Below are 15913 nucleotides of genomic sequence, written 5' to 3'. Positions count from 1 at the left end.
TGGGCTTGGGCAGTGGCTTTTGGCAGAAGAGAAAAGGCTTAATCATCTGTGTTTTCTGTCCATGTGGCCACAGCTTAATGAGAGGAGTGGGACTTCTCTTCCAGCCTGACTTCCCTCTGTGGTCTTATAATGCAGCATTATATGAGAGAGGAGAAAGCAGAATAAGCAGATCACATTTCCCATGTGTTGGAATCTGCTGGGGACACTAATTTTGCTGTTGAGATGAATCTTTTATCAAGAGTGAATGCTTTTGGGGTTTAAATTGAAGGTGTTTGCTCAGCTGTAACTGATCTGTGGTGTGGATTCTATTGACAGTGCCTTGAAAGTCTGCATCTTTGGGACAAAACTGATGAGCTGAAAACCAGCAGATGCTTTGGACCTAGCTGGTCATACAGTAGAGTTCTGGAGAAGAATGCTGCCCTCTGCAAATGTCCTCTGTGCACTCCATCTGAGAAGCTGATGTGGTTCTCTGTAGCCAGCTGAGTGTTACAAGGGTGGAAAATGCATGTCTGGAGAGGTGTGCAGTTATTGCTGGCCTCCTGAGCACATTCCGAAAGTCCAGGTCTAGCAAGAAGTGATTTTTCTCTGGATGAGATGCTTTCTGGTCCCTGGGTTGATAGTTCTGCTCATATGCTGGCCAATGCTCCCTTCAGACCTAATGAGATCCCATCCTGAGTGGACAAGGTGTGCACTTGCGTGCTGTCAGCTTTGAGCATAAGATTGGAAAGGCAGCAGACCACAGAACAGACTCTGCTGCCAAAAGTGATTTTCAATTGGTACCTGTTCACCCCAGTAAAAGTGTAGTTGGAAATACTGACCTTTTGCCTTCTTTTGGACAAGTGTTGTTGCCATTGCTGTTGATTTGTGTCATGCTCTGGAAAGCTTGTGTGATCTGGTGGTACTTCTTGCTGAAATACAATGAACAAGCAGAGCATCCCTTGTGATAGCCTCAGAGAAGGGTTTGAATGAGCTGGCAGACAGCTCTCTTGTGGCCTTCTCCTATCTGCGGAAATCAGTTCCAAGAAATCAAATTACTTGGTTGGCTACTTTCCTTCTATGCTTTTACAGTCTTGGCTGTGACAATGGATAGTAAAATCAGACACTCTCTAAACCAGAAACTTTTTTTTTTCTGGTCCTGCATCCTTGTAGCTCTGCTCATTTCCTTATTGCTGCAATGCACAGGAATCCAAGTCCTGCACAAGAGACATGAAGTGCAAGGAGCTATACAAACAAAGAACAAAAAATTCTGCTATCCTCATGCATTTGCAATGTACATACAAAGTATCAGGTGATAGAGGCAAACACTTGGGAATATGGTAAATCATATTTAAAAACTTGCTGAATCCTATGCAGGCTGCATAATGATTATCCAAACTAAAAGTGAGAGTAATCTTCCCTTTCCATCTGTGACAACCTCCTGTCCCTCAAGTTTAATGAAGGGAGAAGGAGGGCCTCTGAGAACTGGGTCAGTGGCAGCTCCAGCACAGCGCATCTTAGTTAAATGAAAGAAAAAGAGCAAGAGGGCAGGAACCTTGTGTGGTCATCTGGAAAAGCAGCTGGGATTCAACAAGGAGATAAAAGTTGTGTTTCCACTGGCTGCCTCCAGTGAGCTGCATCTTGATGTTCCCTGTGGGCTGGAAGGCACAATCTCCACCATCAAGGAAAGCCTTGCAAGCTGTTCTGCTCCTGAACCTCCTTGTAAGATGGATTAGCCATGTTTCTTTCTTTAGAGCAAATTTTCTTGGCTTCAATATTCCTCATAGGACCAATAGTCCCACTTTCTGATTCAGCAGTTGCCTTGCAGGAAACCTCTTGCTGGGCTGATGTGCTCCAGCATAGTTTGTACCATGTTTTCCTTGGCTTCTTTTAGATTACCATCTTCAGAGCCTACCAGGGAAAAAAATCAACCTTCCAAAAATCTCCTAAGGGCATTGTCAAACCAGAACAAGGGTTTCAGACTGGGAATGTGAGAAGAGCAACAAAGGTTACTCCCAAGCACTTTAGGGAGGGGTGGATAGAATTTGAACACTACTAAGATGTCAGGACCAAGATCCAATTTCCTTCATATAGTGCAGGGTCAGTCAAAACTGCAGTATTTATGTGAATGCAAATGATAATTTTTTATTCAGTCAGCTTTCTGTGTTTCAGAATACTGTGAATGTGTTCCACCTATTCCAACAATTGTTGGCAGGGGGACTTGGAGCAGGAAACAGAAATGCCTGGGAAGCAGTCTGTGTTCCTGCCCCTCAGGCAATTGCACAAGAGCCACACAGGCCTCTGGTTTGTGTTGACTGATAGGTGAGTAATGCCTGAAACCATCTCCTTTTGAGTGCACTTCCTCTTTTAGATCAAGAATGAGACATACATTGATTAAATGACTTACCTGGGTCACAGTGACTCATTTGCAGAAGCAGGAGTTAACACCTGATATCATTAAATTCCTGCTTTCTAGACCTCATGGCCTCTTATTTCTCATGCCCTTCTCTTTGCTCTCATGGCCTTTTTGCCTCTTGCCCACTGCAGGATTTGTTATATGTGTGATTTCCAAGGTAACAATATCTGATTACTGCCAGGAAAATGAGACCTCTGTCCTTTGCATACAGATGCCTATGGATGTACAAATAAGCTAAAGTTCCATTTATTTCTTATCTTTCTGGAACGTGTTGCCATACTATGCCTGAGCTGGTGTGGTGCCAGGTCTCCTCTGCTCCTGTGCCTCTGGCATTGCACATGATGGTGTTAGTCTGCTCTCTGATATAGTTTCCATTTTTCTAGAAGTATCTGCTGCAGTTTCCCTGGAGTGGGAACACTGCCCATCTGCACTATTAGTACAATAGCATAATTGGTTTTATAAGTGGGTGGGTTTTATAAGTCCCAGTTTGGTATTCAGCTAGGTATAACATCTGCTGTGATCAATATTTTAGAACAAGTCTGTTTGATAAAAAGTTACAGTAAAGCCTTTAGCTTCCTACCAGATAGCTAAATAATTCACAGGAATAGATCTCTAATCACTTTAAACTTCTTACATTAGAGAGTAAGCAGAAAATTCAGAGTAATTCTATCAGGAGGCAGCATACCCTGCTGGATTGTGTTTTTGTCAAGCTGTTGTACTGAGAATGAAGTATTTTCAGGTTTTTAATGATTCCTGAGGTATGGTGGAGTCAAATCCAGCAAAAATGGTCTGTTACAATTTTTTTTTTAATGATAATCCTTACAGTTTGGCTGCTAAGTGCTAGCAGTCAGTGCAGAAACCGCATCCTTTAAAGTCTGCAGAAAATGGAACCGTAGGCTGCACGGGCATCATCAGATGCCACGAAGGTTAAGGCGAAGAAGCGGTAATTGGGAGCGTCAGGCAAAGCAAGGCCGGTTGTGTAAGGAACAGCCGCTGCCGGGGCGCGGGGTACAGCTGGGGCAGCCCAGGCTCTGCCCCGGCAACCCCGGCCCCTGCCCGGCGTGAGGAGCGGGGGCTGCCCGCCCGGGGACACCGAGCGCCTCCGCGCTCGCTCCGCCGCCCGGACTGGCAGCACCGCGGCTCCGCCCGGTTCGCCCTGCCGCCTTCCCCCGCTCAGCGGCGGGGCCAGGGCGCGGGAGGCGGGACGGCTCCTTCCCCGGCGCCTTTAAGCCGGCAGCCGGCCCGGGCTGCGGGGAACGAAGGTCGGCGAAGGCACCGTGCCTTGTCGCCATGGCGGGGACCAGCCGCTGGGCCGCCGTGCCGGTGCTGGTGCTACCGGTGCTGCTGGTGCTGCCGGCCTTGCCCCGCCGCGCCGCCGCCGGCTGTGCCACCCTCGGGCTGTGCTGCCCGGGCCGCGACCCGGCCTGTCTGAGCCAGGGCTGGCGGCCCGACGGCTCCCACGGGCCCTGCTACTGTGACCAGGTCTGCACCCGCACCCTCGACTGCTGCCACGACTACGCCCAGGCCTGCCCAGGTGAGTGCCCAGTGAGGGCTGAGGCTGCTCCAGGGTCCGGCTGCCTCCCGTGGTTACCCTGCTGCCTGCCCTCGGGGTTCTGGCTGCCTGGCTGCGGTTAAAAGCGCTGCTGGGCTCTGCTTAGCTTCTGGGAACAGCAAGAGGAGACATGTGGAGATGCAGGTGGCCAAAGGAGAGATGCTGTAGGCACTTGTCTTCCCACCGGGGTTGTGGTTCTCAAGATGCTGAGGTGTCCCTGGAGCAGATAGCTGGCAGGACACATCTGGATGCTGTGTGTTTGTACAGGGCAGAAACGTGAAATGAGGTGTCTCCCAAGTCAGCGTTCCTTGATTCCTTTCTCTCTTGACTGAGCTCCTATGGATGGGATAAAATCTGCTGCTCCTGTTAATCTGCACACCCCTGCAAAAGGTGTTGACAACTGCAGCCCTAGCATTGGTCAGGGGGAGCCTCAACCAATACACTGGCACTGCTGGGTGCTGGATGCCCAGGCAATGCTGCCTTACCAGGGAGCACAGCAGCACTCCCTCCATAAATATCTTCTGTTAAAGTGTGGAGATGAGCTAGGGAGAAGTTAGTTTAGTGCACTGTACAATCACAAATTTCCTTCCCACAAACAGCATCTTCAAGAAGTCTTACCTGTTTCTTTTTTCTTCTCTTTTATTTTCAGCCTGTATAGGTGTACCTTTGCAGTTTTGCTCTGGGCAGATGGGCAGATGTTCCCATGATTTGTCTTTTTTCTTTCAAAAGAGAGATGGAAAATGGGTGGGAAATTAGTTCATTCCAAAGTGATTTAACCAAGCTATGTCAATGAGAACAGGTTGGCAGGTCTGCAGACCAACAATTCCTGAGCGTGGCAGAGAGGAGTGAGCTCAAGACCCCCTAAACCTGCCTCTCCTCTGCCTGAGGGAGGGCACCCCAGGTCTGCAGGGAGGGTGCCCCTTGCCTTTCCTGCTGTTGGGGCTGCCAGGGGAAGGGTGTGTTGGTAGGTGCTGGTTGCCCTGTCATTTGACATCTGAACCTGGTTGGGCTGTTGCCTGCTCCTTCAGTACTGCTGCCCCCGAACCTTGCCGCCTCAGAGTACGGAAGAGTAATAAGAAAAATGTGTTTGCAGATCCTTGTTTTGCTTTTTGAGGGAATAGCAGAGGGCAGCCACTGCTCCGCTTCTTTGCAGGACACCTGGGCAGCTGTAACCGCTGCCGCCCTGCGCTCTCCCAGCCCGCTGCCATCGTGTGGCTCACTGGAGGAATAACAGCATCCAGCTTACGGAAGGAAGAAAAGTTTGTCCAGGATGCGGTGTTACTGCGTTATTTCTTTTGATTAATTTGTGTTGGATATAAGGGACTCGGATCTGCTTTGACTTGTATTGCCTGTGGAGCCTGGCCTTCTTACAGTAGCTTTTTTTCCTCCTGCCACTTAAGGCCTGCTTTATCAAACTGACCTGTAAACCTTAGCATTAAGGCAAAGGTATTAATATCTGAGGCCAAACAAAACTGAAAAGAGCAGAAGAATCCTGTTGAATGCGATTCACTTTTCTTGTTCTTCCAGTTTCAGTTCCTCCAGTGCAGGTCCCAGTTTGCAGGGGGGGCTTGCAGTGGTGTAGCTAGAGGGAGATGACTGGCCCCATGTAGACTGGCCTGGATGGGCAGGTCATTTCCAGGGAGAAGACCTATAGGGAATGGCCCAACACAGCTGTGGGACCACTGATAAAATAAGATCGTGTGAAAAAAGCATTTTTTCTGGAGAGAGCTCATCACTTGCCTCATTTCTGTAACCTTCCACATTTCTGTGTGTTACTCGTCCTCCAGTTAGCCCCTGTGTTGTATCTCAGTGGAGTGCCTGGAGTGGCTGTGCAGAGCCTTGCAAGACCACGTATCGTGTTCGGAGGAGGCAGATCCTCCAGGAGCCCAGGAATGGTGGAGAGGCGTGTCCTGCTCTGGAGGAGAGGGCTGGCTGTGTGGAGTACTGGACTCAGCAAGGAGCAGAGTGCAAGCAGTCCCTGAGTAAGTCTGCTGAAAATGTGTCTGGGTAATCAGAGGGAGGACAGAGCTGATCTTTCTTGACTGTGCTTGAAAAGAATTGTTTGCAAACACCAGCATGTTTGCTCTGGGCCTGTCTGGTGTAATTAGAACTGAGCTCTTCACACAGGGCCTTAGAGGTCCTTCCTGGGACAGTAGTGTCTGCCATTTGGAGTGATCTGCTCTGGTTCAAAAGTAAAATATTGCAGATCTCTTGTGATCTTATACAAGTGTAGATGTCTGACAATTTTGATAGAGTTCATAGATTTATGCCTGTTTAAAACTTTTTTAAGTGGGTGTTGAGCACTTTTTATTTTATGAGTCACCTGTAAAAAGTCATGAAGGAGCAATACCCATCAAAGGCAAGGTATGACTTCTCTGTGCTGGAGCAGAGTGCAGGCAGAGGAGACCTCCAGCTAGTTTCTGGAGAAAAAGCCTGACTTCAATTTGTTCAGAATTTTATGACATACCTTTACTGCTTTTTAGAAGAACTGCTTGTAATTTTTGCTGGCATTTTGGGGTCAAAATTTGTCAAGTCTGAATGCTGCTACAACTGACTACTTCAAATATGTTGAGAGTTGGTATGACGTGAATATTGCCTCCCTTCTCTGTCCTTTGGGTGTGCCTGATAAGAAGGCTTCCTCTGCTAAGGCAAAAATCAGTCAACAATGGAGATTCTCTTTTCAGTGAAATGGTTCATGATCACAGACAATATGAAAATACAAAATTAGCATTGGTTTTGTCTCCTGATGGAGATGAAACTGTCTGACATTAAAGGCCCCATCTTTGCTGTTTTACAGACATCAATGGCTTCAGTGCAGTATTGCCACTTATGCTATGTACTCCTTCTCTTTGATATTCACAGTCCCAGCATTAATAACAACAGGAGGGTTTGGAAAAGCAAGGAAAAAAAGAGCTGCAGCTGATGGTAATGAAAAAGCAGGGTAAGTTGGAGGGTCAGCACAATGACTTAGTCATGCTCCACCTTTACTGGTTACAGTTTTAGGCCCAGGTTTTTGCTGGTGTTTCTCAGCAGAAGGGAGGCACTTCAGTAGAGCAGGCTGCTGCTCTACCCTCAGTGACAGCAGTTATCTGCAATGCTACAGAAGGTTGTGGGTCTGTCTTGATCTAAGGCCAGTACAAAACTGAAATTCAGCCTGTCATTTATGGCATTGCTGCTTTTTAAGGTTGTGTGGCCAAAAAACTGAAGACCAATCCACTTCAGCTCTTACAAAATGGGATCTTGTGCACTTTTTTACACACAGCTGGGATAAATTCTCAGGGGACAGTTGTTGGATGGGAAGCACACCTCTCTCCCATTTGAGCCCCACTTAGCTGTAACACTGCCTGTTTTCTTTCTCCTGCAGCTCTGTTGCACAGCACAGGTCCAGGCAGGGCTGTGCAGAAAGCTCTGTTGCATTTTATCTTCTGAGTCACAGCCACCTCTGTGCGTGCTGCTCTGCCTCTGGGCTGGTGCCTCAAACACAGAGGAGATGGATTCAGCCTTCCCAGCCCTCAGTCATCACTAGCAGTGACAGAATGCTGATGGGAAAGGTTATCTTCCACTCTGTAACCCCATGTACACAGCTTGCAAGTTATTCCCCAGGGTTTTTACTGCAGTTGCTGGTGGCTTGCCTGGTCCTTGTTGAGAGCTGACATTCCTGTAAACACTGCATGGACTTTCCCTGAGCTGCTTTTGCAGCATGAACCAACCTTACACTTGTTGTTTCATTTCCCCACATGATGTTGTACCTGTAAGTATTTCCATTGTGTGTGGGTGCAACTGTCACCCTCACATAAGTCTTTGAACACATAAGTCATCTGTTCACCCTGAACCTCCCTTGGACTCCTCATTAGTTGAGCCTTCTCACTTTAAAATTCAAGAATGTGAGCATGGCTCTATTGTGTGTGGTTTTATCCTTGCTTTCTTTCCCTCAGATAAGACAAGGAAGCAGACTGCTCAAATGGTTCAGTGTGCTACTTGGAAGTGTTTGGAAATCCCCAAAATGGGGATGACTGATATGGAACCAGTCTAGACTAGAACCCAATTCTCTGCTGTGTTTACACTGAGCTGCCTTGGTTTTCCCCTCCAAGCAAGGCTATTATTTTTTTTTAGGCTTTTCAATTAAAAGGTAAAATTCAGAAGCACAGAAAAGTCTCAGCAGGGCAGAAGTGCTGGTTCAATCTGGTAGTCCTTCTCACTTAGATTGTCACATGGCAAAACTTTGCAGACCAAATCTTAGCTTCTGTTGCAATTTGCTCTACAGAGCCCACTATAAATAACTGAGAACAGAAGATAGTGTGGTTCAGCAAATGGATACCAGCCTTGGAATCAGAAGTCTGGTCTGTTGTGTTGTTTTCTGGGGTTTTTTTGGTTGGTTGGTTGTTTTTTTATTTTTGCTTGAGTCAAATGCTTGACCAATCTGTGTTGCTATGTGTAAAAGCAGTGTATCAGTAACAGCTGAAATATTTTGGTGTTGGTTGAAAACACCAGCAGAGCAGTTTTATTCCCTCTTTAACCTTGACAAATGCAGGTAGTCCACTTCTTCTAGTTTTTATGACCTGGGGTGTTGGGTGGATTTTTAGCTGTTTGCTTATTATTTTTTGTAACTAGTGATCTGTGGTCACCCAGTTTCTCATCCAGTCCTCTGGAGGGCTCTGATCAGGTTATTGAGCTAACTTACTTGATTATTTTGGTTGCAGGTACTGTGTTGAATTCCAGCTTGTGGCCATCACACCAGGCTGCTTGCACAGCCACCACCCATACACTCACTGGATGCAGCACCTCAGGGAGGGCCACACAGTCTGTGTGGAGTGCCAGCACCCAGCTTTAGACTCCAGAAGTCTCCATTGTTCTGGGGATGGCAGTGGAAGCAAAAAGTAAGAGTTCTAGGTTTTGTTGTCATGATGAATTTTTTATTCTCTTCTTGATCCACTTGTCCCAGTTTCATAATACATTGCATGCAGCTCTCTGGAGCACTCTACATATATTAACTGATCTTTGTTGCATACCATGACTTTCTTGCAGAGATGAAATGACCTGGTATAGATCATGTATTAAGCCAGTGGTAGAGGCAGGAAGTGTGGGAGTACTCAGTCTGCTAAATATTTGACTTTAAATGGGTGTGGAGGTTTTTTGTTTTGTTTTGTTTTTGTAGAGACTCTCCATGCTTCTAAGGTTAACAGTTCTGTCAGATGTCAAATATAACCTAACCTGGTTTTGATTTTTAAGCACCAGGGATTTTGTTTCTACAAGTGACTCTTTATGAGTACTTCTGGTGAGTGGTAGCTGGCTTGGGGCTTGAGGTGCATGCTGGCACCCGAGGATGGAGGGAAATACTGTTGAGTCTTTGCAGTTACACCATACTTTCCCTGGAAACCTGAAGAAGCTTCAGAGTGATTGATAGGGACCACCCACCCTGTACGAATTGGGCTGACTCCAGCAAAGATGAAGCTGAAAAACACATCCGAAGCAGAGAGAGCATCAGAGGAGTTCTGGCTCCCGAGCCTCTCCTGTGGTCACTGGAATTTCTGCACTGTTTTTGTGCTCTTATCTCTGTTGTTAGCTCATCAAAGCCATCTTCTGGTTAGCAGCCCTGTGTGTGAGTGAATGAAGTCTCCCTTATTTCATAGGGACCTTTTAGATAACTCCCACATATCCCCTAGATAAGTAACCTTGAGAGCCGTGGTCTGGTGTTCTTTATCACTATTTGACCTTAAAGTTGGGGGTCAAGGAGATTGTTGTCCAGTGCTGGGTATCTTGCTTGATTTTCTTGATATAAACATTTCAAGCGCTGGCATTTGCTACAGGTATTCTTGATATGAACTTGATGCCCTTGCTCGTGGGGTAAAGGGACAGAGAAGGTGAATGGACTTGATTTATAGCTAAGTCAGTTTTTACCTCTTCCACCAGCAAGAAGAGAGAAAGCAAGTTAAACTTCTGTGTTTAAGGACTAAAGCCTTTTAAAGATAAAGTTGCAGCCAGTTTTTAAGGGTATGGGACTGCTCTGTGCACAGTCTGCTTTATCTGGGATCTTAATCCTCCCTGTGCAGATTCTGGTATTTTGAAATTACTCGGAGCCAAAAGAAAAATCCAGTGAGCCTTTTCCAACCATTTGTGATGCATAAAACTCTGTTCTGGAGCATGACATCTCATTAAACCAAGAACAGGGTTATCTTTATGGAGCTGGAGCAATAACAGCAGTTTCCACAGAGCTATAAAACAAGCAGAAGTCAAGGGTCTGATGGGCTGTTCTGTGGGCAGCCCTCTGCACAGGACAAGAGTTGATCCAATTGTATTTACGCTTCACCAAAACCAGGGCTGGGACACACTTCTGTGAGGAATTATCTTAAGTCACTATATGCTAAAATGCCAAAAAATGTGAAAGGGCACAGCACTACAGCAAAATTTCAGTTTCTGTAACTTTCAGGTCAGCATTGTTTGTGCAGCCAGTGACTGCTAAAAATGTCCTGGGGATCTGCTTGCTTATTTTAATAGGATATTTCTCTATTCATTCCTGGTCAATGTGCTGATGGACTGCTTGGGAGAAAAAGTGTTGGTTGTTTTTTTGTTCTTAAAGGGGTACATGAGTAACCTTGTTCCAACACTTGTGGGTCTGGTACTTCCAGGCAGCTGCCTTCCAGCAGCCATGTTCATGTGTAGCTCTTAGCAAGGCAGAAAAGTTTAGGCAAATGTTCCCCTAACCTGGGTATCCAGAGATGCTCGTGTCCCTGCAGCTGCTTGCACAGATCTGTGTTGTGCTCCTTGTGCTTGCTTACTCAGCATCTCAATGGCCATGGGTGGCAACAGAGCTCTGCCTGCTGAGAGGGAGCATGAGGGTTATAAAGAAAAATGGAGAAGGAGGTGTTTTACCCACATTGCAACCTGTCAGTTGTTTCAGTACAGAGGTTATGGGGGATGATGGTGTGCTTTGCAAGTTGTTGCATGCAGTGCTGGGCACCTTGAGGGAATGCTTCTGTGAGTGCTTTTGAACTTAACATCTGGAGTATATGCTGCTCTGGGTTCTCCCTGGTCAGTGTTCCTGACTGCTGTGACTTGACTTTACACTATTATAATCCTATGGGGGTCACTGTGATTGCTTCTTTACAGTGGTAGAAAGGCTGAATTAGGTCCATAGAGTAAAAGTCCATGTTAGTAAATAAATGGGATTTACTGGGTGATTGTACAAGTGGCTGCTCTGCAGTGGAAGTGCAGCAAAATAACTTTCTCCCTCTTATGGTTGTGTTTCAGGAATCAGCTGTTGCATTGGCAGGCAATAGGGAACCCTCAGTGCAAGGGAACCTGGAAGAGAATTCGCCAGCTGGGCACTTGCTCTTGCCCTTCTGTCCACAGCTTCTTGTTCATCTAACTTGTGACACTCCCAGCAAGTGAGTGCTGTGATGGCTTGTCTGGCACCAATGGGCTACAACAGTAGGAACCATGGCCAAAACAATGACTTCTCTGTGTCAGAGGCTATGCAATTTACTTTCAAGAGGTTGCTGTCTGTACTGGGGCATACTGAATCATAGAATTGTTTTGATTGGAAAAGGCCTTTAAGGCAATCAGGTGCAATCCTTAACCCAGCACTATGAAGTCCACTGCTAAACCATGTCCTTAAGCATCACATCTACATCTCTTCTGAATACCTCCAGGCATGGTGACTTAACCACTTCCCTAGGCAGCCTTTTCCAGTGCCTGACAACCATTTGAGTGGAAACATTTTTCCTAATATCCAATCTAAATCTTCCCTGGCACAACTTGAGGCCATTTCCTCCTTTTCTGTTGCCTGGGAGAAGAGATTGACCCCCACCTGTGAGAAAAGAAGGAACCAGGGATAAATGGGCCCTTGGATGTCAGGTTGCAAGGACCACCTGAGTTGCCCCAAAATGCAGTGCAGTCCTGGAGCTCTACAAAAAAACTCATTTCAGCTGTACCAAGAGGACTAGGTATAGCCTTGTATTTATGACTGGAAAATATTTGAAATATTTTCTTATATTCTGCTGATTTATATTCATACTTTTCTATAAATGAAAATAAAGGAGACTGGAGACATTCTCCCAGTGTGTATCTCTTTGATGTATCTATGTAGTGCCATCTCTTTAGCTCCTGAACCCACCTCATTTGTTCCAGCCAATCTTGTCACTGACTCTTCTGCACCACCAGGTAAGAATGGAGGAAAAGTGGCTGCTGTCCAGCTCCAGAACTAATCAGTAGAGGTGGAAATCCAGCACCATGATTTACCACTATGCTGAAATGGGTGTAATCTTTCTTTAATATAGTTCTGAATATGCTGAAGCCAGAAAGGACTTCCATTTTGTGGCAGAGCACTGCAGTGGTGAGCATCAAGGTAATGAGGTAATATTTAGTCCTGACACAAATCTGGTTGTGAATCTTTCAGGGTAGAAGGCTACCCACTTGCTTCAATGTCTTGAAAAAGCAAGCCTTGAAAGAGGTTCTTTTGATGATATTCCATCCTATTCTGGCAGAAACTGTAGAAAACTGGCCAGTTTAGATATGTCTGTGTGGAAAGTTTGCAGAATTAGTCTCTTATGTGAGTGCAGGTAGCTGTGGAGAGTTGGGAAGTCTGAGAACAGGCTGCTCAGAAGTAGTTTTATGTCAGATCAGTACAGAATTTGGGCTTCCTCATTGACTGTACAAACAAATCTTATTGGGAAATTCCTGGGGGAAGGAAGGAGAGAGATGCAAGTGTGTGTGCATGAGAGAGAGCAAGAGTGAGCCTTTTAAGTAGCAGATAATGAAGCTGTCAGATCATTCTTTGCAAATGAACATTAGCTCATGATGCAGACATGCACTGAGTCCTGCCTGTTTCCCTCTAAGGGATTTATCACCGTCCATTTTCATAATCTCAGATTTCTACTGCCTGATTTTTGGGCCAGAGAAGACTATCAGAAACCCAAGGCAAAATACTCCTTAAAAAAGGCTTTGTACAGTAAACAAGCAAGGCAGCCTCACACTGGGGAGAGACTGTTCACAAGAGATGACAGCTGTTCCCATGACAACACTAAAAACCTTTTGCCACTGGGTATCAGCAGGGGAACATCTTCTACAGCAAGTGCATGAAGCCAGGAGCTTAGTCCTTGTCTTCCATGAATCTTCCTGTTGGGCACTGACAATGAGGAACTCTGTTGTGCACATGCAGCTCCACCTTCCAGGCACCAGCCTGGCTCCAGGTGAAAGGAAGAGCAAATCAAGCCAAAGCACCAGTGAGCTGGATTTATATAAAAGGAAAATTAAGCTTGACTGATGTTCCTGCACTTCCCTCTGCTTTCCAGCTGAGGATCTAAATTTTTAATGATGAAAAGCCCAGCAAAAATCCAGGCTGTTCTGCAAACTGCAGAAGCAGCCATGTGATTTTTCTCTTTTGTAGAGAAATCTTTCATCATCATCATGAGATGGAGAGATAGGGAGTCCCTGGGACAATGCTGCTTTTCTTCACTCTGTAATGTCCAGCCACCAATTGAACAGTTTTCTCCTGCATTTGAAACAGAAGGTTATAAAAGACCATTTTATTTTATTTTTTTTTACCATGAGATCTTCATTAGGGACTCCGCCTCCCTCAGTGTCATATGTGGGATTGCAGTCATCTGAATGTATGAGCATCTGCTTCCTTTCTTAAGGAGAAAGCCCCTGTGTGTTTGGAAAAAGGGAGAAAATATGCCCAGAAGGCTTGGGAGTAAAAGGAAAACTTAAAAAAAAAAATTAAAAATAGCTTTGTTGCCCTAAGGCAACCCAATTTTTTCTTTTGCTCCATGGCCAGAGGAGTTGAGCACATTCTGCTTGAATGCTAGGGATTCATGGCTTTTCCATGAATGAGACTATTCTGTTATCATTAGCTTTTCAAACCTATTTTTTCCCTTAATTTTGAGTACTTTGTGTGTTTAAATATTCAGATGACTGACTCTTTTTTTTTAATTTGTTGGGGTTTTTTTGTGAGGAAGTGTTTTTCAAGTCCAGTTTTAACATTAGTTGCTTGGTGATAGTCATGATACTGCAAGTGGAGGAGTAGAGGTGAGAAAGGAGAGGAGAGTCTGAACCAGCAGAGATTATTCAGTCCTGCAAATATGTCTCCTGCAGCTTAAGACTAGAAATCCAAATACTAGTGAGATACTTTTTGCTTTTTTGTCCTTTTTTTAAGCACTCTGGTTCCTCAATTCTCAACCTAGGTGAAATGCATTCACTTACAAAAACTGTTCTATGTAACTGTGACTGCAAATCTCTTCTGTTTGAGTCCCCAGAGTGCAACTGGACATCTCCTTTCCAAGTGTGTGTCTGTATCTGTGGTGTGCTCCCTTAAAGCATCATCCTGGTTACTGGGGCAAATGGTGGGAGGCAGGAGAGCATCTGCAGGGAACAGTCATCAATTGTGTTAGAAGGTTACTAGCTGGAGAAACTGGGTTTTTCCCATGTGATAACAGGATGCTGTTATTTTTCCAATCTCCGTTTTAACACTCTCTAGCAGCTGGGTGCTATATGGCAGCAGATCTTTATGCTTTAACAAAGGAAATGCTTTAACAAGGATGGTGGCTTAGGGTGTGATTTCAATTCAGGGGGATAAATGAGTGAGCAGTTTCACAAATGATGCTCAGGCACAATGTGAGTTGCCTCACCCACCTCTCCCCCTCAGCTCCTTGCTGGGGCATTGCCTGAACTCAGCAGTCTGTAATCACCAGTGGAGAGAGTTGATCATATGTAGTAATGAAATCCCACAGCCACGGAGGTTGTGTTCTGCCTGGCTTTTCCCCCCTCCCCTCACTTTGTGTGTTTGGGGTGAATCCTGACAGGTGCATGGGTTCATGTGCTGAGCTTCTCTGTGTGATGAATTCTAATGTCATCTGCCCATTTTGGGAACAGAGTCCTAAGTCATTCATCATACTAAGGCAAGTGAAAAAAAAAGCTTAAAATATTTCCAAGAAAAGCACCACTGTTTATTATCTTGGCTAGGCTGGAAAGTCTTAGTTACAGCGTGTTCTGAGGACTGCCAGGCAGCCCCAAAAGAAACAAGCCCACGAGCCCCCGGAGCACAGCCAGCACCCGGGGCTTGTGTGCAGGGAGGTAAGTGCAGCTTAATGCTGCCTCATTTTCCACTAACAACTAAACAAATGGGAAAGGAGCTGTGATGTGAGAAAGGGAGAGCACTCTGGGCACTTGGGGGGGGAAATATCATGGCCTTATGCAGGAACAGGTTCCCATAAAAATGAAATTATCAGCAGCTGGGAGTCACAGTCTTCTCTGCTAAACATGACTCTTTATAGCCATAAGTTTACTATCAGCATGGCTCTGTGAAATATTAACACTTCTGATGTAAGACATAATTTCTTCCTGTTGTATTTATTGCTGCCTGGCTACTGGGAGAGATGTGTGAAACCCCTCCTCTGCCCTGACAGGGGCAGGCTACCACCCTGGGAGACACAGCTTGATAAGAAAAAGGCAGGAAAAAAAAAGTAATAGAGAAGAATCTGCAGAATTTCCGCCTTCTGCCGCAGAAGAATGGAGTGTGAACTGCAGGACCTGGTGAACATAAACATCTCAGCTTCCATAAACTGTTTAAGCTCTTGCCTTCAAGCAGCAGACGTCTGAACAGAGCAGCAAGTACACACACTGACCCTGCCAGCCCCTGCAGTGCCCCCTGTGCATCACTGCATCCTCATTACCCATGGACGCTGCTTCCTTATTTGAGCATTTTCTCTGGAGAAACAGAGGCAGAGCAGTTTTGTGTCCTGTGAAGCAATGCTCACACCTGCTTTGTTACTTTGGTTTAATAATCCAATAGATCTTTACCTATTTACTGTTTTCAGGTCTGTCTGTGACAGCATCTCCCATGCATACAGCCTGACTGGTGGCAGCTCAGCAGTTGAGGTGGATTTCCTTCCTGAGGGGCCAGAGGTAAAGTCCCAGCTTGTTCACTTTTGAATTTAAGTGGTCTCTATTTGCCAGTGATAGTTCAAAAAATT

General features: G+C 45.7%; 1 protein-coding gene across 1 annotated transcript; it reads left to right on the top strand.

Moving 5' to 3' along the window:
* The first annotated feature begins 3619 nt into the window (after window positions 1-3619).
* On the top strand, window positions 3620-11611 carry LOC103532154 (somatomedin-B and thrombospondin type-1 domain-containing protein). Its single transcript, XM_008497888.2, has 5 exons — window positions 3620-3926; window positions 5732-5926; window positions 6807-6885; window positions 8645-8821; window positions 11193-11611. Exons 1-5 carry the CDS (start codon window positions 3683-3685, stop codon window positions 11308-11310), a joined length of 813 nt encoding a protein of 270 aa, XP_008496110.2. The 5' UTR covers window positions 3620-3682; the 3' UTR covers window positions 11311-11611.
* The last annotated feature ends 4302 nt before the right edge of the window (window positions 11612-15913 follow it).

This window comes from Calypte anna, chromosome 20 (assembly GCF_003957555.1).
Source record: "Calypte anna isolate BGI_N300 chromosome 20, bCalAnn1_v1.p, whole genome shotgun sequence".
NCBI lineage: Eukaryota > Metazoa > Chordata > Aves > Apodiformes > Trochilidae > Calypte > Calypte anna.
The sequence above is the reverse complement of the archived record's forward strand: the minus strand, read 5'-3'. Positions and strand labels throughout refer to the sequence as shown.

Excerpts from the sequence above, each read along its gene's own strand:
- LOC103532154 (XM_008497888.2), top strand. The coding sequence starts at position 3,683 with ATGGCGGGGACCAGCCGCTGGGCCGCCGTGCCGGTGCTGGTGCTACCG. Across the intron at positions 5,927-6,806 it reads AGAGTGCAAGCAGTCCCTGA|TCCCAGCATTAATAACAACA; the intron begins GTAAGTCTGCTG and ends TGATATTCACAG. Across the intron at positions 6,886-8,644 it reads GATGGTAATGAAAAAGCAGG|GTACTGTGTTGAATTCCAGC; the intron begins GTAAGTTGGAGG and ends TTTTGGTTGCAG.